This window comes from Colias croceus, chromosome 20, assembly GCF_905220415.1.
Source record: "Colias croceus chromosome 20, ilColCroc2.1".
NCBI lineage: Eukaryota > Metazoa > Arthropoda > Insecta > Lepidoptera > Pieridae > Colias > Colias croceus.
The window spans coordinates 9,196,875-9,222,728 of record NC_059556.1 but is presented as its reverse complement, the minus strand read 5'-3'; the positions used below and the strand labels follow the sequence as shown (position 1 = coordinate 9,222,728).

Below are 25,854 nucleotides of genomic sequence, written 5' to 3'. Positions count from 1 at the left end.
TCTATATAGAACCTTTTTTTATCAATCATTTTCTCAAAATAAACAGCGTGTGTGCCGAGCACACGTGTCAGAAGTGAAACTTCTTTGGCAAGATTCAAAGATAACATAATCGTCGCATTACTCCATGACGTGACGGTATTGCTATGACGAGACCTTGAAATTTTACTCTCAACGCGCCTAAAGAAGTTTCACTAAAATAAATATAATAAAAATTACATCTCTAATACATATTATAATATTGAAATTTAGAAAGAGCCAAGTCCTAAATGAACTTTTACATAAAATATAATGACAGATTTTAATTAAGTTTAAATTTTATGTAATTTTTATGAAAATTCATATGTACTTGTCAACCGAGTATTACCTTTAAACAACCCTCCTCTTGCTAGTAGTAGAGAGCAATAAAAAATGAATATAATTAAACACTCATTAAACAATGATTAAAAAGAGATTAAATATAGAGACCATGTTACAGCATTTTATATTTTCACAATTTTAAGGCGTTATTAGAGATTATTTTTATACCAAAAAATCTATATTTAAATTGGTTCCTTTATCCTGGTTTTTCAACAAAAAATAAAAATCTCATTATAACAATAACAGATATTAAACATTTCTTTTAAACATTTAACCCATTTCAAACAGAAAAATCTTCCAAAAATTGTTTTGCGTACACAAAATTCTTAGGATAACGTTGAATATATTAATTTCCTTTCTTATAAGTGCCTCTGGAGCGCCAGGCCTTCAGCAGGTTGTAGGAAAAGTATAGTTGGAAGAAATGAACTTGACACGCTAAGAACACGAAGGCGTACCAGAGAAGACCGTAGGGATAACCCTGGAATTGAAAAAAATATAAATATTATATTAACAAACCAATATGTAACTATAGTTATAAGAATACTTGCCGTTCGTTCATGTAATATAATATGCAATATGTAATAGGCCAACCACACGTCTGCGAACACATAGGGACGGCGCTATACAGAGAAGCGAGAAGGAAATAAGTACATCTCTTTTCTTCATATAGTGCTGTCCCTATTTGTTCGTTGTTTGTCACATTGTTCGGCAGACGTGTGGATGGCCTATAATAGGCAAACGGCAATGGTAGTTCTTTAGTAAGTTAATTGTTTTATATATTTTATTATATATTGTTTTGTTTGCTTAAGAGGCTAGCCTGCAGACTGCTGCGGCTAACTGAAACGCATTTGATGAAAGTTTGTATGGGGGATACTTTTCAAAATATTGAAAAATATTTTAAAAAGGAAATGTTATTTATGATTGGAACTAAGTGAGTAACAAGACGGTTAATATGTATCTATGTAAAATGTGCCTTTAAAATTAAAGTTTTAATTAACGAACATTTAAGTTTGAAAATATAATGCATTATACAATTTTACATTATAAAACGACAATTTCAATGTCAGTACGTACTATGAACACATACTATACAAATACACCATTACCTGCCACAATTGAATCTCCTCATCATCATCATCATCAGCGAGATACACCCACACGTCTCCGCAGTAATGCAGCACACAGTACAACAGCGGCAGCAGGCCGAGCCCCGATATACCGTACATGTATCTACGCAGGTGCAGTATGTTGTTGCGTTTGATTGCTGACAGGCCGAGGAACGAGAGTGGCAGGGATAGGCACCAGATGTACTCCCACCAGAGCGGCTGGAATTCATTCATATAATATAGTTAAATAAGGAGTAAAGTATAAATAAATAAATATTTCAGGACAATTATCACACACGGCACGATCTGATCCCATACTAAGCTTTCGCTTGTGTTATGGAAACCAGATGGCTGATAAACATACATATATAATATCAAATATATACTTATATAGATGATTAACACCCAGACACAGAGCAAACATCTATGTTCATCACACAAATATTTGCCCTGGGTGGGAATTGAACCCACAACCTTTGGCTTGGAAGGCAGGGCCACTGCCAACCAAGCCAACCGGTAAGTCAAATCAAGTTAGTATGTAGGTAATGTAGGTATAATAATAAATCAAGATATTAGTGAAAGTGTTTTATTATGTGGTATGTGTAAATATAAATTTGACATCATCTGCCTAGTCTTTTGACTGGTTGCAGGTATTATTGGTTTATTTTGGTTCGGTATATGATAAATTTTGAACCATAGAATACATTCATTGTTACAAACAATGTGAGACCTTACAAAATGGGATATAAAAAATTAATACAATAACTATTATAAAAATGCAATAAGGGGTAAGAAATTTTTATAAAAGGACAACTATTACATGTAAATGAGAATTGCTAACTTAATACAGATAGTCATAAAAAAAAGATAGGATTCTTCTGTATTTAATATTTTATTTGTAAATTGATCATTTATTTGTAGAAATCAGTAGCACCACACACAAGTTAATGGTTATTCAACTATAAAATCACCTGTGGAATTTGCAACTCTTCTATCTCCAGTATAAAAATGTCCAGTTTATCCAATATGTCAGCGGAGAGCTTGGCCAGCATCACCAGGAACAATACATGGTGGAAGAATACACAGTACTTCAGCCTCGACTTGTTTAATGCACTGAAATTATAGATATAATTATTGTTATTTAATAGTTTATTATGTTGTATTTTTTTTGTTAACTAGTTTGTAATTAAAAATTAAGCACAAGGATTTATGACTGTTTCAAGTCATTTAAGATTTTTTACATAGCTATATGTAGTTAAAATTAAAATATTTCAAAGTATTCAAAGTAATGTTTTGAAGTAAAATTATGTTGTTTAGCACCATTTTAGCACTGAATAATTTAAAGTGTATTACGTTTCTGTTCAATTTATATAAGCTTTGCTCATCAATAAAATAAATAAACGTAACATTCAAATATAAGGCGCGAAATAGTACAACCTACTGCTTTCGTCTAAAAATAATTTGACGGAACTCGACGATATCATGTCGTGTGTCACAGGCTAACTAACCACAGACGGTAGCTGATCACATACATAAAAATAATCACAATACTAACCTTATTTGATACTGAGCCGCTATTTTTTCCCTGTGCTGAAAATCTGCACCATTTGTACCAGTTACCATAACACCACCCCTTGAAGCCATTTTTATAAATAAACTCGTGCCTTTGTTTACTATACAACCACTTTACGAGTATCGACAATATCACTCAGTGCATTCATTCAGTTATCTTCGTTTTTTTATTTAAAATTACAATCAATCCATTTTCACATCTGCCAAACTAAATCGAAGCGAGCTGGCAAATTGACATGCCAAAAATGCCAACGTCTCAAGGTTGGCGCGTTCGGATACTTGTACACAGTTATTCATATAACACATAGATTGAAATAATTTACTTTATTATTATCAAAAAATAAACTAAGTCGATAATTATATTCTATTAAAATACTGTTAGCCTTCGTGTTTGTTTATTTAAGCTATAACAGTTACAATGTTTTTTTTCTAATATTGTTAAAATGTAAAACAGTATGATCTGGCTTTATGGAAATAGCTACTTAGCTTCCGGTCAAGTCAATGTCCATCGAGAGCAATTTTATTTGAATTTTATGTAATTTGTACACATTTACGAAACTTGTAGTTTTGATAGTTTTTAAAATAAAGAGATACTAAAATATATTTATTTTATTTTGAGCATTCATCATAATAATTCCACAACAGTTACTATGAGTTAGATACTACATAAATAAATTCATAGAATATGTTAGAAGTACATAGTTAATGTACTTCTTGGAAAAAAATATGATGATGTGAAATTATAATTATGTACTACGTACCTATGGCCCGGGATCATAATAATCAACCCCTACTACCTACTCAGATCCCGCATAAACCATAATAAATTATACTTTCCGGGATTATAAATTTTTTACTGCTTGAGACCATCTTACAAATAAATTTATTTGGAACACACGCATTATTCACAATATAATAGATACTATAGTAGTGACCACTTAGTGACTCAGTAGTAAGGAAATAAATAATAATAAACTATCTATATATTTAAACTTTAAAAATCAGGTAGTTACTTAGTAATTATTTTTATTTTTAGATCTAGCTATTTAGGTTGTACCTAATTAAAACAAATTATAGCAGAAAATTAACGACAAGACTAAAAAAGATGACAAAAACCGTGTTTATTTTTCGATTAATATCCAATTACATCCTCATTATTAATTAGTGATGCGACTAGACTCGACAGTAACGAATCACTGAAAATTTAAAAGACCAAATATTTCTGAAACTTCTTTACTTCAAGTATATTCATGATAAAATACCTGAAAGCAGTAGGGTATTATTTCTAATGATATTGTATGGAATTATTCTATAATTAAACTTATAAATTAATGCGTAATAATTATAATTTATCATAAAATGTGGCATTGAAATAATTTATGATAATTTTCGTGAAAATATTCCTAAACCTCGCTAATGGCATTGTTCATTAGTACTGAAGCAAAGCAAAAAATCGATAACGTTTATCGATACATTGTTTAAGCCTGATTATGTTTGGAAAATTGTTTTTATTTTCTTTTTGTTACGGCTATTTCCGCAATGGGGTTATAAATAATGCACCCATTTGGATTGGCGCCCAATCATACTTTTATTTTTACACAAGTTGGTCACCATGAAAACCTTTGTGCTCTTCACTATTTTCGCGGTATTAGCTATTCAGGTAAATTTTTATTTAATAATAAATATGATAAATAAATAAATAAAAATAGATACAATAGTATTTTATTATTTTTAAGGTATTTTTTGGTTCTTTGCAAAAAAAAGGATATTGTCGCAAACTAGCCGCTTGTCGTGGTGACGAACAGTATCAAAATTAGGTACCCATGTTATCTAGTACAACAGTTAATAAAACTTTAATATAATTCTAGAATACTAATCAATAAATTGGAAATATCTTAAATTAGCCTTTTTAATTAAATCACCTATTACATTTTTATTTTATAAAACTAAGCATTTTAACGGCTTTCTCAAAATAGCGAAAAAAACAATTTCGTATAGTTAACTACTAGTTAGTTAGTAGGTACCTACCTATAATATTATTTGCTTTTTTTATCGTTATCTAGCTATGCTCTTCCTCCCATCACCACTCGCCATCGCACGAGCACCACACGAAGCCGCCGACCACGCCGCACGTACCCACGACCACCACGGCTGACCCTCCCACTACCACTACCACCACGGTAATGTTTTAATTATCTGTGCATTATAAATTGCTAACTTTTTTTGTTGCTTGTGGTTATGTTACAAATTGCCAAGTTTGAATGTATGTTTGAGTCGACGCAAAAATAGGAATTTTGATGAAGCTTGGTTGTGTTGTAGCGAATATAATAACAAATAAGTCAAACTAAGCTAAAGAAATTCTAATTCTGCTCTTGATTACATAAAGCTAACTTACTCAAGAACTGCTGATCGGATAATAGGTACTTTTTATTTGTTAGAAATTTAACACAAAACAATTTAAAAATTAAAGATGTACCTAGACGTTTTGAAACTCCCCTACATCCTCAGTTTCTATTTTTCTTTTACTTGTTCATAAAATTTGATTTTTAACCGACTTCAAAAAAAGGATGAGGTTATCAATTCGGCTGGTATATTTTTTTATGTATGTACACCGATTACTCCGAGGTTTCTGAACCGATTTACGTGCAGATTCTTTTTTTAAATTATAATTTTATCTAATACAGCCGAAACCAGAAGAACCAGCACATCATCCGTCTTCTCAACACGATTGACTTTCTCCGAAAAACCACATAATATAATGGATAACCAAATTACCTACTAAATGAAAGCATGTTAACTATTATTTTAATAAATAATTGCATTTAAGGGCCTTTGTTGTTTTATTTACGCAACAAATATAATTTTTAAAGTCACTTATTTGCCTACTCCTACCGTTTAACCGTACCAAATCAAAATTACCAACAACATAACATAATATTTATTTGGTTGTATAAGTTGCAAGTAAAAATAAAAGTCGAAAAAATTTATCACAGTTTATTTCAAACAGTATTTAAAACTACAATTTTAGTCTCAAATAATATCAGGGAGCCGTAAAATACATGATATCCTGTACGCTGCCTCTGGCGGGCACGTCAAGCGCGCCAAGAGTGACAGCGGCCGCGCTGCCCGCGCGCATGCGCGACGCTTGGGAGTTGACACCCACTCCGCGGATGTATAGCGTCACCTGGCGGGGGAAATGAGAAATTTTTATCAATGATATTTTATATTTAGTTTTATAGCATTAAATTCTTTATAAATAAGACATTTATAATGAGTAGAAAAAAATCGATAACGCCGTGGGTTTCGTCCCGACAAGGTGGAAGACGCGGGTTCGAGTCCTCGTGAGCTATTTTTTTATTCGTTCCATCTGTTTCGTTCGTTTTCGTTCGATTCGTTCGTCATAAGTGCCATCTATCGGAATATTCAGAGTAATAATAATATTAAGGACAACCTATTTTAACCACGTTGCCTATGAACATAGATCAATACACCCAATCAACTTTATACACGAATCAAAAGGTTATTTATAGGCTATAGCAAAAAGGTTCAATATTTATCAAGGAAATAAGGTAATTTCCAGCAAAGTTCTTAATTAGGTAATTAATAATTTTGCTAGAAGGTATCTTAACATTTTAATAATTTTATACCTGATGTGGTTCATGCGAGCTCGGTTCCCCCGAGAGCGGGACGGAGCGTGGTTCTCGTATTATGTCTTTCCTTCTTCTCTTGTTCGAACGCCGACTCTCGTGACGCTTACGTGTTGAAGTTATTGGTCCGCCTGGAATTATAAACACAAAAAAAACAATGGATAAATTATAAACACAAATAAACATGGTCAATAAATAGTTAGGTAAGTGACCCTCAAATAGATGTTTACGGATAATGTAGAAGTAAACAGCCACCGTAAGCTTTTTAAGATCCTTTTCAAAAATAACAGGATTAAGCCAAATCAATCAACAAAAAAAACTTGAGCGATGTCAAAGGACATCCAGATGGAACGAAGTGTTAAGTTAGAGAGAGACAGACAGAGAACCACGCGCACGTCGGCATACAACTCTAGCAAAAAGTGTCGTGTCAACTTTTTGTAAGAATTTTTTCCGTCTAGCCCCCTTTCACAACGCGCGATAAGGAACTTCGTTCCAAAAAAAAAAGCTCGGTTAAAAAATCTTATAATGCTTACTACCAAGTCTAGATATATATTTAAGGTACTTATATTCAGTTTTATCAATAAAAAAGTAAATCAAATACAATATAATACCATCATTACTGGCTGGCAGTGGCAAAGCGTGTGACGGCTTCTTCGACAACGAGTTACGTCGATTTTCTATCAGCCGCTGTAGACCTTCAAGGGCGTTTTGCTTGTTCTACAAAAATAAAACTGATTTTTTAAACACCCCACACAATTTATTCTATTGTTTATTGAAACATTAAAAATGTAGGTATTTATTTAATCTGATATTTTAAACTTTAAAAACATAATATGATCTCCTTCTGATGTCCCTTTTTCCTGGTTCTTAGCTTATTGTTATTATATTTTACAGAACATGTCTCTTATCTTTAACCGACTTCAAAAAAAGGAGGAGGTTATCAATTCGGTCGGTATATATTTTTTTTGCCAAGAAAATATTGATACATAATTATTATTAACTAGCTTCCGCCCGCGACTCCGTCCGCGCGGATGTCGGTCTTCGCGTGGATGGTTTATTTATATTATATTATATTTATCCATTTTGAGTAACTCTGACAATTACATCTTATAAATATTTATTGGATCCAAATACGGCTAGGCCTATAATAATACGCAACGTGTGTTCGCGGTTGTACAGAACAACGTCTATGGATAAAACTGAAAAATTAAGATTATTTTTTTTCTACGAATTTTTTCAGGATAAAAAGTATCCTATTTTACGCCCAGGATAATAAGGTATAATTATACCAAGTTTCATCGAAATCGAACCGGTAGTTTTCACGTGATGTCTTCACATACAGACAGACAGACAGACAGACAGACAGACAGACAGACAGACAAAAAATTTTTTAATCACATATTTGGGTTTGGTATCGATCCAGTAACACCCCCTGCTATTTATTTTTTCAATATTTTCAATGTACAGAATTGACCCTTCTACAGATTTATTATATGTATAGATAGATTAATATAGTTAAGACTTACCCTAATTTCTTCTAAAATAGGTTCAAATGCACTTGGGTCGGTCGTGTCTTTCACAGCTTCGTAACTCTTGTACAGCTTTCTGTCCGACACACGCACCGTGCTCTCCAGCTCACGGACTTCTGTTTTGATAAAAAATATTTTAAGAAATCATATTATATTGTGAATATTGTATAATTCAGACGTTAACTCTGATTTATTTTAACTGTGCCATCACGTGCTGTGGTAAAAAAATTATAAACAGAATGAACAATTAAAATAGGAGCATCCTGTATAGTTCTGGTTTTTTGGTTATTATCATGACTTATAAATATTATGGTCTTACCTATATACCGTTGTTGTCGTTTTTCGTGTGTAATTTCAATTTACGAAAAATGTACAAAAACAAATAAATTTATATCTCATCACCAACAACAAACATTACCAAATAACTACGGCTAAAAATCTCACCAACATCCCTCATCCTAGCGAGTTGCGTGACAAGCTGTCCGCGTTCGCACCTCAACGCCTCGCGTTGTACCGTAGCGCGCTCGGCCGCGTCCCGCGCGTTTCTCGCTTCGCTCGCGAGCGCCGCTACTTCGCGAGCTTCGCGTTCTAGACGACGTTCTAATTCGCTGTAATGAAAACAAAAAAAATATACAAACGAAAACGAGAAACATAAACGTTATATAAATTATTTTTAGCCATCTTTGTAACAGGAACGAAAACTAAGAAACACAATTACCTGGTAACTATTTAGTAATCTGGCTATATTTACTGAATTTTATAAAAAATATCTAAACTTTTATAACAATAGGCATAGGATCTTAAAAAAACTCACTAACAAAATTATACATTTTAGGTATATAATAGGTACTTATCTAATAAATATGAAATGGGCAAAATCAAATGATGTTCTTGGAAAATATGTATATATATCTATGAATTTTCTTAAATAATAAGTTTTCTCTTACCTTGGATATTCGCCCGTGACCTTAGCATATGACTGTATGTTCCTGATGACTTCAACGAGGTGATGCAACTGGTTGCAGAACTCAGGTAATTGATCAGGTGTCAAATATTGTCCTCCATATCTAAACAAATGATTAAATTATTGATCCGAATTTTCTTATAAATAAATCGAATTTGACCACATCAAAAATGTTTTTTTTTAATTAAGTAACAATTTTTCAAAAAATCCCACGTAAATCGGACAAAAGTAGGAAGCGGGAACAATTAATATTCATAATATTTAAGGCATTCTGCATTTCTATAGTTAAGTAAATGTAATGTAAGTATTCAATAAAAATAAGTCAAACGTTTTATAGAAAACTTCTTATATTAAGTATAAGTTTATTGGATCTTTTTTTTGAGTAGTAAGTACTATATTACTTGCTCTGTGGTAGTAAGTAAAACGTCTTTAAAAAATTACTTTATAAAGTTATACCGTAAATCAACATTAGCGGCAAACTGCGTGTAGTCGATCGTCGAATTGGACACAGTGGCTTTAGTGCAGGTCGGTTCTACATCGTCTTCCGTGCCGCTGCCGCAGCCTACACTCTCGCTCATGCTGCATTTGAAACCATTTTATGGAAAAAAATCAAAATTAATAAATTATGAATTATTTCTTAGTAGGTTACCAATGACCTATTTTTTTATATATCATAGTAGGTTACCTACTTAAATAAAAATATACCACATTGCATTAATAAATTAGTCATGTACTTTAATGATCTAAGACTTAAACTCATTAAAAATGTTAATCGACTTTAATATTTTTTAATCAGATTATAATTTTTAAAGGGCTCCATACTTTATAGTCAACTAAATAAAATAAATAACCTAACGTTTATAAATTCATTAATGAATTATAATACGTAAAAAATATGCAAATAGTCAATCAAAATCAAAATATCATACCACGAAGAACTAAAAGAAAAGTTTTTATCCAATGATGTCCGATGTTCGCCGCGCAGCTTGCCGAGCAGTCGGCCGAGCAGGCGCGACTGCCGCCCGCCCTCCATTGCTTTGCTCTGGTGGTTACCCGTTGGATTGCCCTGTTTTGTTTTAGTTTTAGATGTTAAAGATTGAAAATTTTTACCTGCGCAAGGTTCTGAATACTGTTCTTTGGGTAAAGTATAGAGCTACGCAACGAGCGACGAATTACTCTGGGCAAAGTATAGAGCTACGCAACGAGAGTATCAGACAATTTGTAAGTATCAGGGAGTTTAACAATAATAATTATTAACATAGGTATCACATATTCAGCAAGCACCAATTATTGTTAAATGAAAACTTAAAAGCAATGGCAAATCCCGCAAACAAGCATGATAAAGCTTTTATTATATTTTCTATGAAACTTCCAAGCTAGATAAATAAAAGGTAGACGTTGATACCTATTTTCCTGTCTTTCCCATATAAACTTAACGTGTCTAAGTTATTACGTACTTACGAAAGTTGAAGTAGATATTGAGTTCAGTAGGATTTTGTTTTTGTTATGGATAAGTCCATTTTATTTGCGAATTTTACAAAATAATAATGACTACATTTTTTGTTGCTTGGATGCTATTGATAACTGCATAATCGTCAAAATGACAACTAACAAAAAGTATTTAAAAAAGCCAAGCAAAAAGTATTTATGATGGCATGTCAAATTAATAATTGCAACAAAAATTCTTGATTGTTTTCACTGAAAAATAGTATAATATTTCCATGATTGTTTTAAATATTTCCTATTTGAATACGTTAGTTTGTACTGTTATTTAGTTCTATAGCATACAATCAATATCTACTTTCATGTGAATAATCTTTAAATAGGTAACAGAAAAAAATAGGAAAAATCGGAACCTGACTCGTGGCAGAATTTTAACTAATCTTTAAAAATTAAAACAACTGTGTTATTATTTATTTATTTATAACTAGCGGCTAAGACTAGCGGTTATAAATAAATAAGTAATAACACAGCCGCCCCGGCTTCGCTCGTGGTACATATTTACGTTTTCTCTACATAAGAACCATCCTTGGACTTCCACAAACATTCAAACAAAAGAATTATCGAAATCGGTTCAGCCGTTCACACGTGATGCCGTAACAACGTGAAACGGGTTTCATTTCTATATACATACTAGCGGTCCGCCCCGGCTTCGCCCGTGGTACATATTAACGTTTTCTCTACATAAGAACCATCCTCGTACTTCAAGGAATATAATAAAAAAAGAATTATCGAAATCGGTTCAGCCGTTCTCGAGTTATGGAATTACAACGAAAAGTGGCATTGATTTTTATATATTAGATTATATAGATTAAACCATAATTAATATGAAGCAACTAGCAACATCATAAATCAATTCATAATATATCTCTGCTCCGGTTTAACATCATAAATAAAACAACTCATAAAATTTATAGCATTTAATTCATATAAAAATACATTGTTAACATACATAATCGCACTGCCTTGCGGCGTAACTTATCAAATTGCTAACGGAAAATTTCTTAAGTACAAACTACAATCCTGTGATACACACTTCAGTCGTGAACTAGCAACATTGCAAATATTCATACATTTTCAACTCGAGCTCCCATTTTGATATGATTTCATTAGCGACGATTGTTAATCATTAGATCGTCCATTTATAAAAGTAAATAATTACCGAATTAAAATAAAATTATACTCATGCACATCGTAACAAAACCATATCGAAACGACCCATAACATGAACCTTACAATAAAAAGGCCTACGCGAAATTCGTTAGTACCTATAAATTTTTGTGACTACAGTACATTAGTCTAGTAGAGTCGGCAATATTTGCCATAGTTTGACACAAGCGAAAAATATAGATTAAAATAAAAATTAAATTCTTCGTGTACGTAAAGTATAATATAGTTTGAGTAAATAAACACGAGGATTTACACAAGCGGAAAGGCTGGGGACCACCGTCCTAGCACTTGGCTGGCCGACTATATGTAAACCTATCTTCGTGACCACAACAATCATACTAACTTCAGTACAAAATGCGTAAATTTGGCACATTTTGTCAACACACAGCTGTGAACACCCCAACAAATACTTGGGCGAATTATTAAGCTCCGTCAACACAGCGTTTCATTCAATCAGTAACAAAGATATCGTCTACATATAACATAATGTAAGGCACAGTAGAGGTCCCGGGCGTTCCCGTTTTACCAGAGGCCGGAGGAGAAGCCTCCGGGGGGCACTCGCACTCTCTTGGGGGCTTCAGTCTTGGGTTGTTCTGGTGTTTTGGGGCTCTCCTTGGGCGCGGCTTGTACTGGCGCGGGTTTCGCTTGCTCGGGCTCGACTTGCGCGGGTGCGACTTGCGCGGGTTCGACTTGCGCAGGTGCGACTTGCGCGGGTGCAGCTTGCGCGGGTTCGGGCTGCGGCGCCGGCTCGGGAGCTCCGTTTGAACCGTTCTGAGTTGGAGTCTCAGCTGCAGTTGGTGTCTTCACTGGTTCGTCGCCATGTCCTGGAATTATTGAATTAATATATGAGTGACAGATTAACTTAGGTAAAATAACAGATGTATTTTTTTGTATTTATAAAGAGTAGAAAAAAATGAATTGGTCAAGCATCCGCCCCGGATTGGCGTTAAAGGAAACGGGTTCGAGTCCCGCCCCGTGATCGATTTTTTTCTATTCTTTATAAATTTATACAAAATGTTTCTATCAAATTTTATAGCCGACATCAACAGTTGGTTATAGGATTTTAAATTAAACAACATATTATAAAGTTTTCCCTTACAATTAAAACAAACTGGAATCAACAATAGTAAATATTTCTATTTGTTACCCTATAGACTATTCCAAAGATAATTTAAATCATCGCTCACCAAACATAGCCCCGCTAGCGGCAGGCACCTGACGTCTGCCGCGAGGAGGCTCCGGCTCCCCGCCGAAGATGTCGGTGTGCCCGCCGCCCGGGGGCCGCAGCACGCGGCTCGACAGCCTCGACCCGTCACCCAGACCTACGTTGAACGATGTCGACGTCATTGTGTAGCTGCAAGTGTTCGCTTTGTTAGATCGCGACATTAAGGCTGTGTGAGAAAAGGAAGAGAAGAGTAATGAATATGATTAGACAATATGAGCTGCGAAGGAAAGAATATGTAGATAAAGCATCAATAAGGAATAAACATGATTAGATGTTAGATAATAAAGAGCGTGTGCCGAGCCATCGTGCTAGAAGTGAAACGTCGTTAGCAAGATTCAAAGATACCAAAATCGTCGCCTTACTCCATGACGTGACGGTATTGACGCGATCTTTAAATTTTACTCTCAACGTGCTTAAAGAAGTTTCACTTCAATAAAACGTGACAGAAAAGATGTGCTGTAGGAAAGGAAAGATAATATAAAGCATCATTAGAGTGAAAATGGTGATCCAAATTTTAGAAGAATAAACAACAACTGTTAGATTATGATTAATGAAAGATAATTTAATGATTTTTATGAATTGTGACACGGTTGTTGTTTTTGCGTTACGGAAGAAAAAAGAGAAGTGATAAATTACAATGTTATGTTTCTTATATCATAAGAATGCAAGAAAAATGTAGACAGAACATGGATATTGAAATATTGAAGATTTCAACTATTTTCTAATATTATTAGAAACGTATTAAAAATGAAATTTCAAATATGTTTTTCTTTATATTTTACTAGCGGTCCGCCCCGGCTTCGCCCGTGGTACATATTAACGTTTTCTCTACATAAGAACCATCCTCGTACTTCAAGGAATATAATAAAAAAAGAATTATCGAAATCGGTTCAGCCGTTCTCGAGTTATGGAATTACAACGAAAAGTGGCATTGATTTTTATATATTAGATGTAGGTATTCTGTTAAAATTGCAATGTGTAACCAACACGATCCTTGAAGCCAAATTATTTTCCCGTAATAGTATAACCGCAGACTACTGCAGAAGATGTCAATGACATTTTCAATGACACAAAATAATTACCTACAGCTATTTTTCCTGTATTACCCGCATGCAATGTGCAATATATAAGTTTTCCGTACAAATTATAATTAAATTTATAAACTAAAACGGTTATAAGTCTAAAAAGGTTCGTTTAGAAACACTTATGACGGTTTAGTTTTCTAAATCGTGCAGTTCAAAAAGCCGTTTCTAACGAGAGGAACTGAAAAATTTAATGATCTTTGATATAATAAACCTAGGTATAGAAAAACTATATTTTCAGTGACGAAACATGCACAAGTATTTAATTTTACTCGTCTTAACCGATGATCAAATAACTGTGCTCCGCTGTTTTACCCGCAGTGCTGCGCTCCTATTGGTCTTAGCGAGATAATATATAGCCTATATCTATAGCCTTCCTCAATGAACGGGCTATCTAACAGCGAAATAATTTTTCAAATCGGACCAGTATTTCCCGTGATTAGCGCGTTCAAACCAAACTCTTCACCTTTATTAACCGACTTCATATTATTAGTATAGATTATTCACCTGTTAGCTTAATATTTATTTCCGATTTTATGCATTGACAGAAACCCTATAATAATCCCCTTATTTTGCGTATACGGACATTCAATATCCGTTCCGTAATCCAATTTGTACATTGGAGGGTAGTTTTGCTTTCAATCGTGTGGCAGATTTCCAAGAAAAACTTCCAAAGACACAAACATAATGCAGATGTATAAATTTTGCTAATAGAGACAAAGATTTATTGTTGTAGTTCACTTAACTGTCATTAATTTTATCTTCATTTAAAACAATTTCAGAAATAAATTTAGACGAACAACGATTTTTAGAGAGCAAACGAGCTCCAAAACTCTTCGTTTACTGTACTTATCATTTTCTTGTTCTACGAATGTGAATCTAATCAATACCTTATTATATAGAAACCCACGAGGCATTTTCCCCAATTCCCTAGAGGCTAGAGTCATGACCATCGACAACAAAGAATATAGACATACATAACTACTAAATAAAGCAGACAATGACACGAATAGAGCAATTAAAACTATAGAAAGTCCATTACCGGCGCGTGCGCACATCCTCCGAACAACAATATTACAATAGCGAATTCTAAGTATGCTTGCGTAGTTTGTGCCTTGTGATTCACGATTCATTATTATAGATGAATGGAAACATTGATTGCGATATTGTATGACAAGTCCTGTATAGGTTTTTGCAATGAAATATGTTTGCATTTGTCTAGTTCTGTGCACGATAGGGATAATTGGAAACTGCTATGTCTATTGAATAAATTGTACGAGCAATTGTTTTTCTCTGTCCCTCTATAACTTAAAACTTCGTTCCATCAGCATCCGGGTGTTTTGACACCCCTCAAGTTTTTTTTTTATTTTGTGATTATTGATAAACACGACCCGAGTTAGGGTAGTGGAGTAAAGAATGCACGATCGTCGCTTTTTTTCTATGAAAAAAAAAAACTAGGTGTGTGACACATGAAAACTCCATAAAAATTTAATCATATCCACGACAATTACATATATTAAAACACCGTTACCCATATAATGGTGAATGCAAACGCAAATTAGACATTTCCGACACAATAAAATGCTAAAAATGCCGTTATTCATCGAGTAATGAGAAATGTGGACTTATTATTGTGAGTCAATGTCTTATAGTTATAAATAAACGGTTAGAGGAAAGATAAGAGGCATGAGATTAAATACTTAATACATCATTGTATGATGGACAATAAAATAGTGGCTCGGTAGATCACTTTTCATGTTATCACGCGAAGTGGTCCAATTAACAAATTTACTTTCTCTGTTTTTACTCCTTTAAGTTTTCTTGACGAAATAAACGGAATCACTTTTCCATTTATTGCCTGACGGTCATCATATTAGTTGTTTCTGAGACACCTTTGTTTATGGAAACTTTATTTAAGACTTAATCGAAGTTTAAACGCTCAATAGCACCTTGTAGCAGAAAGTACTTAGAAGACTTTGGAGATCTTACAAAACGTTGGTATATAATGAATTAACGACGAATACATCGGCTTCTCAATCCTTCGTTATTTTTACTTAAAGTGTACTCAAGTAAAATAAATACAAGGAATTACTAAAAGGCAAGTCTCAAGGAATTATGTACAGAATTACCTTTGCTAAGGGTTACTATGGCGAACCGGTCTCAAAGGTGTCTTGTAACAAAGTACTAACTTGTTTTGAGTAGATTATCAGTGTTATTCAGGCCTATACATAATATAGGCAAATCCTACTACTATTATAAAGGCGAAAGTTTGTAAGTAGGTATGGATGTATGGATGTTTGTTACTCTTTCACGTAAAAACTACTGAACCGATTACAATGAAATTTAGCACACATATAGAGGGTAACTTGGATTAACACATAGGATAGGTTTTATCCCGGAAATCCCACGGGAACGGGAACTATACGGGTTTTTCTTTAAAAACGCGGGCGAAGCCGCGGGCGGAAAGCTAGTCTACAATATTATTGAGAAGAGATATGGGTATATAATAGGTATTTTGCTTTTTAGATTTTAGAAAACCTTTCAGAAATGCCATTCTACAGTATATCTATGTATTTATATTGAATCAGGCTGACCATCTGTCCTATGTCCAAGATTAATCAATCATGCATTATAATATTTACGTTAAGTTTTTCCTACCATATTGATCATATAAATGTGTAGGTATCAGTACGTGCAAGGAAAACTCTAATGAGATGATGACCAACTGCGAATGCTTATCGTACGGATTTTTTTATATTAGGTAGGTACATCAACAATTAATATAGTAACAAAATCGTGATGCACAAACTTTCGCACACCATATTATTGGTAAGGACGAGTGGGCGTTAGTTTAATCAACTGAAATCTGGGGGCACGGTAGTGCCCCCGCCAAGACGAGCCAAGCGAACAAGCAAAGCGCACGGGCACTACCTACCTTTTCTCGAAGCGCTTCGACGTTTTTTTGAACCCTCATAACTTGGGTTTGGATTATGCTAGATCAACAAAATTTTCGGGATATATTTCCAATAGCGGACTTATTGAAAATATTAAGTTTTAATTACATTAGCTTTTATACTTCAGATTTTATTTATATCTAAAAAACGCTAATTTCGTCACTGACTCACTGATGATCATCAAAATTCTTAAGGTATTTCCTAATGTCCTAGAAAGCTGAAATTTTGTATGTAAGCTATTATTAGCACACAAACAACAAAAAAATTATAAAACTTGTAACTTTCATCCCCCAACCCCTTAAACTAGGGGATGGGAGTTTGTATGAGACCTGTAATTTTAAATTAAAATTTGATGACGCTAGAGCTTTGATGAAGCTATCTAATAATCTAAAACTTGGTTCTCCTAGATATATATATGCATAGGTACTCCTTGTTAAAAAAAAATTAAAAATTTAATCGACATATAAAATTTTGTTACAAACAACTTACAAAAAGAAATGAAATCCCACCAAAAACATTTTCATGTAAAATGTTGCCAAGACGAGCCCATATGACTCGCACTGTGAAAAAGTTATCAGATCTCATGTAGAGCCAAGCTTCTAACACTACACGCCCTAACTCTACAAGGCCTAACTTCACAAACTCTACACCTTAGTCAAAATATGTGGCTTGGCCGTTCGTTACTACAAGAACTATTGTATAACACAAAAGTAATGAACAGTGAATTAATTAATTTTTCACCTTACGCCGATGTGAATGTAGCGAAATGGCCAAGCCATATATTTTGACTAAGGTGTAGAGTTTGTGAAGTTAGGCCTTGTAGAGTTTGGGCGTGTAGTGTTAGAAGCTTGGCTCTACATGAGATCTGATAACTTTTTCACAGTGCGAGTCATATGGGCTCGTCTTGGCAACATTTTACATGAAAATGTTTTTGGTGGGATATTTATTACACAACACAAATTTGCAAACTGACACCGTTTTGTCAATCTACCCGTATAAATATAGTTACCAGTTTTGTATTTCCGAGTAAAATCAACATACCGATGAAAAATCTGTACCTACCTACTGATGCTTAACAGTGTTTTAAGGAAGGTTTTGTACAATAAGCAGGACTAATTCCAAAAAAGGGAGTAAAATATATTATAATCTTTAGATATAGTCTATAATATAAAAATGAACCCCAATTCCCAAAATGTGTTGGTAAGCGCATAACTTTAGAACAGCTGAACAGATTTCTTTAATTCTTTTTTTATTATATTCCTTGAAGTACGAGGATGGTTCTTATGTAGAGAAAACGTGAATATGTACCACGGGCGAAGCCGGGGCGGACCGCTAGTATTCTTATAACAATGTTTCACATTGAAAATCAAAACTGCATTGAAACAACGATCACGATGCAATTTTTTAAGAATCATGAGCTTAAGGTAACCGTAACGGATAACTAGACACTTAGACAGACAGACTTTCGAATTTAATCATTAGAAAGGATAATGTTAAACAAACAGTTATCTTAGTTCGACAAATTGGACCGGAACGGTTTACAAATCAATTTATGCAATTTTATCAGTACTACTAGCTGTGCCCCGCGGTTTTACACGCATTGCTCCGCTCCTCTTGATGATAATATAAAGCCTATAGCCTTCCTCGATAAATGAGCTATCTAACACAGAAATAATTTTTCAAATCGGACCAGTAGCTCCTGAGTTTAACGCGTTCAAACAAACAAACTCTTCAGCTTTATAATATTAGTATAGATTACTTTACTGCTATGCAATTTTAACTGTAGATATTTGTCACATACGATCTCACGGTATTGCAAGCATTGTTGAAATAAGTACGTTTGTTTTAAGAAATCAAATCGTGTGAAATTTATAGACATAATATTGAGAATTGTTATTACTACATACCTACCTATTATAATATTTACGAAGGCTATATCTTTAGATTGTAAATCTAAACTAACCTAACCTAGGTAACTAAACAACATGAAACCTAATTTTAAATTCTCGTCTAGTAAATCCTACAAATCTTCGATTTGGCTACAATTATTAATTTATCGTGTGGAATTAGTTTTAGTTTTATATGTAATTACTAACATTAATACTTGTTTTTTTTTTTTATTTTTTACTTACAAATGGATCTGCGAATCTACTAAAATTTAACCAGACTTCGTTTGCGTAACATAATGTTGATTTCAGTTTAGCCTAATTTTAGTAAATATTTTCCTACAAACATTATAACCAAGCTTAACTGGATTAATCCGCTTTTATGACATAACAATATACTTATTTGCCTTACGAGTTATGAATGATGTCATCGCACAAGCTAGTTATGGTCACGAATTAGGGAATACATTCCCAAATCGATCCCGACAAAATGAATCATATATTAACAAGATATCTCTTTTAATTAAAAAATAGTTGTTCGTTGAAATCCCTTAAAGAAGAGACGACGTTTTAGATGGAATATCGATAGAACAGATGGTTAGGCCAGTGAGTATAAAATAATAACATGTGGTTTGCATTCAAAATGTCTAACGTGTTAAAAATTTGTGCAATATGAATCAATACTAAATGCGACAGTTTGTGAGGAATGATGTATGTTTGTTAGGTAGGTATGTACTTATTGTCGAAAAAACTACTAGACGGATTTGGATAAAACTTTATTCTTCATTTAGCGGGTTCATCCGTGCGGCACAGCTAGTGGAATATAGTTTTAACTAGCATACCACACGCAGCTTCGCCCGCTTTGTCTAAAACCTAATACTAATCACTACACTTATATATACACTTGAATCACTATCTATTTAAAAAAAAACCGCATCAACAACATAGTATGTATAAGACTGTGTTTTATACTATGTAGTGATGTCCCAGCCAGCTAACTAATTAAAGATTTATTTATGACCAATAAATAATGCGTACACGGAAGACTTATCGCGGATGACAAGTCTAGGCCTAAACAGTAAACCAGTGACGCAAGGGTATCGCGTTACCATATGGGGAAATGGGGATTTGTAACGAATATTATGAAAGTGAAAACACCGACATGTTTTAAGTAATCGTTAAACTTGTAATATGATAAAGTTGAAGAGATTGGTAGAACGCTATAATATCAAGAAGATCTGGTCAGTGTGAAGCTATCACCAAGCTTGACCGGGGGGGTCAGTGTGAAGCTAGGTATCACAAAAAATAAGAAGCTATTAGGTACATATCAAAAAAATAAAATTGCGCCCTCTAAAAAACGCAAGATTAGGCCTAAAAAATGTAACATTACAATGGACTAATACGTTTTGACAAGAAAAGTTTAGTTGAAATGTATAGAAATTTAAATAAGAAGAGCCAAAACGCCGGAGAAAATGTAAAAGCATATTATAAAAAAGTTGATTCCTCGATTACACATAATATTTAATTGGAAACTAGACTTCAAATGAAGACCTACAATATAAACTACATACAATTAGTACTCCTTAACATTAAGCCGAATAAGTAAACCAAGCGTGGGCTTGGATACAAAATATAGCGGCTTAATAGTTAATACTATGGTTGAAACATCAAGGTTAATTATATGCCTAGCTTAGCTTACTTGTCTGGAAAAAATATAGAGTAAGTTAGTCTTTCAGGCTCTATTTAAATGATAGGTACTTATGCTTAAATCTTTAAAACTTCACAGCGGATTTTGATGAGATTTTTTTAGATAAGAGTGGTTCTTGAAGACAATCTATCTATATATATATAAAAGAAAGTCGTGTTAGTTACTCCACTTATAACTCAAGAACGGCTGAACCGATTTAGCTGAAAATTGGCAGGGAGGTAGTTTAGAGCCAGGAGAAGGATATAGGATACTAAATACGTACCACGGGCGAAGCCGGGGCGGACCACTAGTATATATATAAAATTCAAAGGTGACTGATATAGTGATCTATCAACGCACAGCCCAAACCACTGGACGTATCGGGCTGAAATTTGGCATGCAGGTAGATGTCGTAACGTAGGCGTCCCCTAAGAAAGGATTTCCCAAAATTCTTGCGGTTACGGGTAAACGGGGATGCACGTACAAAGTCGTGGGCGGAAGCTAGTTTTAATATATGAATAAAAGCCGCGCGCGGCAAGCTAGTACATACTATAAATTTGTTTATATGGCCTTTTCAATTCATCATATATTTTAAAATGTTAAGTTTAAGTATTGTACATTAATATGGGCATGTAGTTCTATAAAGGGAAGTTATCTGGCATCGTTGTAATGTTAATTGACCTAGTCAGATCTAGTATGGATGCCAGTCGAGTGGTGCTTACGAGTAGAAAATAATTACGAACCTTGAGAGTACATTGCACTTCCTATATAATATCTTTATTTTATCTACTTATGTTTCAAGTAGCCATTTGTAGTCGGATAATGATTGACTCTATCTTATAATTTTTATAGACGCCCCGTTTCTTACAAATTTAATTAAAATCTAATAAAATATATATATACATAATCGTCTGACAAGAATAATGGAATTTCTACTGGTTAAAGAATGTTCAAATTCATTTGATTCTATAGATATAGATAACTACCGACAAATTCATCTCTTCACAAAAATACGCGTACGTACAAGGCAAGAAAACAACAACATAGAATATAAGATCGTATGAAACGCAGCCCTATCGCATCAAAGTGATCTCTCCCAGGCAACTGCATGAGCGATTACTGCCGACTAATATAGTAATAAAAACAAAACGGATTTACAAGTGAACGTAAATTAATAACGGGACATGCGAAAGTGTTTTGTTTTCCTTCAAGTCGAGACTGAGACGGTATCTCGCTATATTTTGGCACTTTATGGCTATTGACCTCGATGTTAGGTGGAGATAAGCCTACTCGGATACGCATATAACTTGGTACTGAATAAAATGAGCAGTGCTTATGTTAGCAAGATTTTAGATACAAGAAAATAGGTTGTTTAATTGTTTTACTTCATGGACTATGTGCAATGCTCCAGAAACAATCTACAGTAGAAGCATCCTCATCATATGAAATACATGTTATACTATATTCGTCACACGACGCGACTCAAATAGCTAAAAAGTCATTGGGTATTTTTAGGCATGGTTATTTGAATACCTATGTGAGGTGAAGCTTCCTTCGGGACATTATTTCACAATCTAGCTTAATAAGGAAGCCACAAAATTTGATGGCGATGTCTTTATCTTCTATGATACGACTCTAACAACTTTCCCGTGACGTATAGTTATGAATCACAGTCAGACATGGATGTGTACATAATTTACGTGTATTGATTTATCATTAACAACCCTTCGGCTAGCCAGAAAAAACCCCGATGACACGACCGCTAATTACAGGAAAAACCCCTGGAGCATACATGCTAATCATCCCCTATTACTCATTAGTCATGTGAAACCATACATGGACCCCATTTTGACAGGGCCGGATTAGGGCAAAGCTATAAAGTTCTACTTTTGGACGTCTTGCCTTTTTTGGAAAACAAAACGTTACGCAATGTTTTCGGTGGTAACTTTTAACGAAATATGTGAACATACAAAGAAATATGTACAACTATCATACATAAAATACATAGAAATATGTAGCCTGTTCTACATTCTCAGTGGTGGACCTACCACCAGAATATGTTTATCCTAAACAATTTAATTAACCCGTTTACGTATCATATGGCATATACCTATGTATGTAAATAACAGTCACAGTAATTATATTAGTATCTAGATAGAAACATTTAAATAACTACGTACGAGTAGACAACCATAATCCATTTAGTTTCAAAAAGGATTACGTGTCTTTGGGGCCCTGAAAGTTTCACGATTACATGGGGTGCCTGCAGGACCGTATTTCGTTTACGAATAATCCGGGACTGCAAGTAAATACCGAATAATGCAATACATATCAGCTTACTGGTTTTGCAAACCGCAGCCTAGGAAACACATTGAATCGATCTGCAATCACACCATAAATGGTAGAGGATTACCGTTTTTGGCTTAACATATATATTGTCTATTGTCTCAATGGTAATTTGTGTGATTGTTGCTTCTATGAATATTGCAAATGTCGTTACGCCTCCATTTATTGCAATAGACTTGTTAGTCTACAATTTGTTGCATTTTGATAAAAATTATAGGCATATATAGGGTGTGATTTTAAGTTTGCTGCCTGTTGTCATACTAAAATGATAAGTTTAAAATATCAAATGGGATGTGTAATATCTCAATTGTAAAAATTTCTCCTCTGTTTATCAGGTCTGTTTAAGGGTCTGTTAGTATATGTTTTTTTAATATCAAGTTCCTATTATAATTTTATTTAGAAGTGCTTGACCACAATCTCGCCTGATGGAAAGCTAAGATGCGGTCTAAGATGGTACGCGCTTCCCTAGTAAGTACCGGTTCAATCTTCGCTTGATTCTTATGTTTTAAAAATATATGTCACAAGAAGAATTGCAAAAAGTTACAATATGATATAGTTACATATGCTTTACAATATGATTTCTCCATAAGTACATATAGAAAAAAAAAATGTTTATAAGTCAACTAAAAAGCCAAAAATGAACTGTATACAAAAAGCTTTTTACAAGCATCGCTATAAATCTTTTAACATTGTTAGAACTAAAAATAACCCAAACTTCAGAGCAAAGGGTTTGAGGAGTGTGTTTTATTATAGTTAAGTGAAGAAGAAATAAATCAAGTGTAACATTAACTTAAATATAGTGCTCAAGTTAGAAATATATGAATTGAAATTATGTTAGTATTTGATAGCGTTACTTCAAACAAAATACTTAGTGTTTATATTATTTTTAACAGATTTTAAACGCGATTTATTATTATCCAGATGTTTAAAACACATAGTTATTATTAATTTGTTTCATTTATACCATAATGTAAAACAAAGGAAATAAAATTTTTAAATCATTATGTCTTCGTCAAGATTAAAAAGTTAATTTGTTATTGCTTGTGATACTTTGAATTTGAATAATATTTTATTTTTATCTTACAATTCAACAAATATAACTTGAGAGAATCCTTACATATATTATAACTCGAAAGTAACTCTGTCTGTCTGTTAAGCTTTCCCGCTTAAACCTCTCAACCGATTTTGATGAAATTTGGCACAGACAATCTTTACTCTCTGCGAAAAAACATAGGCTACCTTTTATTGCGAAATATGAACCACGGGCGAAGCCGGGGCGGATCGTTAGTACAAAATAAAAGGTAAGCTCCGTTCAATGTGCATGAAAATTTAAAGCCTTGTTTCCACTTGAGCATGCTCGGGCCGCGCGTGCTCAGACGTCTCCACTTGAGCGGCTCGGCCAAATGAGCCGCTCATTCGCCTGAGCATGCTCAAGTGGAAACAAGGCTTAAGACATGTTCTTTCTTTATTTTTATTTTTTATTATGCTATAGAAAATATTTTTTTGCAAATTAATGAAGCTGGACTATGAATAAGCACTGATCTACCAACCACAGCTTGGAATCTGTACCCGTTAATTAAATAAGATTTAAATTACATTACTCATTTATTTTTTCACAAATAGTTTACCAGATAAACTAATAAAAAGAATGTGTAAACAACATAATCTATATCTTATGACTAAATTATGAATCATATTGCAATCCATACTAATATTATAAATGCGAAAGTAACTCTGTCTGTCTGTCTGTCTGTTACTCCATCACGCCTAAACTACTAAACCAATAAGCATGAAATTTGGTATGGGGATATTTTGATACCCGAGAAAGGACATAGGCTACTTTTTATTGCAAAATATGTACCACGGGCGAAGCCGGGGCGGACCGCTAGTTTACTATAACGCTAATATGATTAAAATTTCTATAGAATTAAAGAAAGTAATTTTCCATGTAGGGCAATAACCTTAGGCAATAACATTAAAGAAATAGTGATAAGATATGCTCAATCGATGAAATCACCGAAATTTTCACACAAATCCTGTCATAACATTATCATGACAACAATATGAAATTAATGTGCAAGGAAATCACAAGAAACGGATAAGATAATTAGTAACGTGAATAATTTTGGCAACCTTATCAAACATGCATTGAAAATAGTAAATAAATACAGTTTTTAGTAATATCGTGTAAATTATTCATGCGGTAATAACTAACGGAAGGACAAAGAGTTTTAACAAAGAACGGGGAAAGCCAGAGTTAGCGTAACTATATTTTGACAGCGACCAGCTCATCGCTGCGGTATTCATATCTAACGGTGAACATGAGCAAGAAAACTTTGATATAATGCAATTTATCTTTGCAAATATGCTAAAACGCCCATACTAACGCTAGAGTAGCGGAGCTCATTGACCTCAAGTCTTGAAAAATAACGGCCTTAACAGATGCTTTCCGGCCGGCAAATTCGCGATATACCACATTATCAACTATCGTATCCGTTAAATATTGTTTAGTAAACACTTATATATGTTTTAACAGTTGGTAGACACACTTTTTAAAGTAACAACGTATTTTAACACAAGAAAAAACATTACTCACCTGCAAACGATCACCTTCTTTTCAATAGAATGAAATTGAATTGATGCTGAAAAGGGACGGCTGACGGACATTGACATTTGACGTTAGAGTGTTGCAAGTGTTATGAATTTAAACTGCAATGGTCCATAATATTCTAGTGCACAATAATGATTTTTTACTAAGTTTTTTACTATTATAGAATATCAAAAATATCAGTATATAAAAATAGTTTAAATAGCGACTTGAAATGCCCG

General features: G+C 33.7%; 3 protein-coding genes and 1 long non-coding RNA gene across 8 annotated transcripts; 1 reads left to right on the top strand and 3 right to left on the bottom strand.

The window, feature by feature from the left end:
* Positions 1 to 293: 293 nt before the first annotated feature.
* On the bottom strand, positions 294 to 3,277 carry LOC123700912 (protein jagunal). The gene is made up of 4 exons (XM_045648285.1): positions 3,019 to 3,277; positions 2,435 to 2,576; positions 1,464 to 1,682; positions 294 to 835 (listed from the first exon to the last, which is right to left on the bottom strand). The coding sequence occupies exons 1-4, from the start codon at positions 3,105 to 3,107 to the stop codon at positions 704 to 706; spliced, it is 582 nt and encodes a 193-aa protein (XP_045504241.1). The 5' UTR covers positions 3,108 to 3,277; the 3' UTR covers positions 294 to 703.
* Positions 3,278 to 4,582: 1,305 nt separating this feature from the next.
* On the top strand, positions 4,583 to 5,865 carry LOC123700869. The gene is made up of 3 exons (XR_006752655.1): positions 4,583 to 4,695; positions 5,099 to 5,215; positions 5,720 to 5,865. It is a non-coding gene; the product is annotated as an uncharacterized LOC123700869 (long non-coding RNA).
* A 151-nt stretch (positions 5,866 to 6,016) lies between these two features.
* On the bottom strand, positions 6,017 to 10,751 carry LOC123700846. The gene is made up of 9 exons (XM_045648190.1): positions 10,633 to 10,751; positions 10,105 to 10,241; positions 9,632 to 9,754; positions 9,159 to 9,278; positions 8,656 to 8,819; positions 8,209 to 8,327; positions 7,294 to 7,399; positions 6,683 to 6,813; positions 6,017 to 6,219 (listed from the first exon to the last, which is right to left on the bottom strand). Exons 2-9 carry the CDS (start codon positions 10,206 to 10,208, stop codon positions 6,076 to 6,078), a joined length of 1,011 nt encoding a protein of 336 aa, XP_045504146.1. The 5' UTR covers positions 10,209 to 10,241; positions 10,633 to 10,751; the 3' UTR covers positions 6,017 to 6,075.
* Positions 10,752 to 11,580: 829 nt separating this feature from the next.
* On the bottom strand, positions 11,581 to 25,697 carry LOC123700861 (skin secretory protein xP2-like). Of its 5 annotated transcripts, none has more exons than XM_045648214.1 (3): positions 25,622 to 25,697; positions 13,033 to 13,236; positions 11,581 to 12,669 (listed from the first exon to the last, which is right to left on the bottom strand). In XM_045648214.1, the coding sequence occupies exons 2-3, from the start codon at positions 13,229 to 13,231 to the stop codon at positions 12,368 to 12,370; spliced, it is 501 nt and encodes a 166-aa protein (XP_045504170.1). In that variant the 5' UTR covers positions 13,232 to 13,236; positions 25,622 to 25,697; the 3' UTR covers positions 11,581 to 12,367. The 5 variants fall into 5 exon arrangements, with proteins under 5 accessions (XP_045504170.1, XP_045504172.1, XP_045504171.1 ...); XM_045648216.1 differs by having other exon boundaries at positions 13,033 to 13,199; positions 25,622 to 25,691; XM_045648215.1 differs by lacking the exon at positions 25,622 to 25,697 and adding an exon at positions 25,413 to 25,428 and having other exon boundaries at positions 13,033 to 13,199.
* Positions 25,698 to 25,854: the final 157 nt, after the last annotated feature.